General features: G+C 34.9%; 1 protein-coding gene across 1 annotated transcript in view; it reads right to left on the bottom strand.

Annotated features, from left to right (window-relative positions):
- The window catches only part of LOC107838960 (chlorophyll(ide) b reductase NOL, chloroplastic), a gene marked incomplete in the record, with an annotated part of 29648 nt that extends 29320 nt beyond the window's left edge, over positions 1-328 (bottom strand). Inside the window, 1 exon segment of the mRNA XM_047395330.1 lies at positions 1-328. Coding sequence (XP_047251286.1) covers positions 1-219 — 219 coding nt within the window.
- Positions 329-834: the final 506 nt, after the last annotated feature.

The following is an 834-nucleotide window of genomic DNA, read 5'->3' as shown; positions in this document are numbered from 1 at the left end:
CTCAGTTTTATTTCTCTGTGGAGAAGAAGCAGTCGCAGCCTTCACAAGAGCAGCACAGAAACGAAACGAATTGTATTTAGATATTAAACAAAACCTGGGTCTCGGAGATACAATAGCTGAACGGCCGTAAGAAGAGTTAAATTTTCTGGTTGAGAACGAGCAGAGTGGTGATTTAGTAAAGGATTGAAGTGAAGTTGTGGGTACACTCATTTCAGCCATTGTTCTTTTTTTCTTGTTTGGCTGAGGAAAGGAAGGATACAGACCGTTGTTCTGGTGTGCTGCTCATAACCAATATAAAGACAAAATCCCCTAATTTTTTCGTCAAACCTAGTCTAACACATTTTAACTTTATAGATACTTACTAGATACGAATGCCGGTGCAACGCCTATGATAAAATAAAATAAAGATGTAACAGTAAGGAATTATCTCCTTTGGTTGGATCAGTTGATGAAAATATCCTAAATGTATGTTTTATACAATTATAAAATATTATTGGACGCTCACATTCACATATGATAATAATTGTAGTCTATTTACATTGATACACATAATATTTATAAATTCTACTGTAGGAGATGTATTTTTATTGCTGTGATCAATCTCTCGAGCATTTACGATCAAGCACCTGTTAAATTAGATTTAAAGATTAAATTAGTTCAGAAGTTCAAAATAATCCACCTTTGCAAGAATCACAAGAGTAGCAAAGTTGTGTTTGGTCATTGTTCCAATTCAAGTAATCCATGTTTGTTGCATTGTTAATTGGACTAATCCAATATGTTTGGTTCACAAATGTGTACCCACATAGTGTTGGTGGCTTACAACACCCTGACGGC

Source organism: Capsicum annuum, chromosome 8, assembly GCF_002878395.1.
Source record: "Capsicum annuum cultivar UCD-10X-F1 chromosome 8, UCD10Xv1.1, whole genome shotgun sequence".
Lineage (NCBI taxonomy): Eukaryota > Viridiplantae > Streptophyta > Magnoliopsida > Solanales > Solanaceae > Capsicum > Capsicum annuum.
Note: the sequence above shows the minus strand (reverse complement) of the source record. Positions and strands in the feature narration are given on the sequence as shown.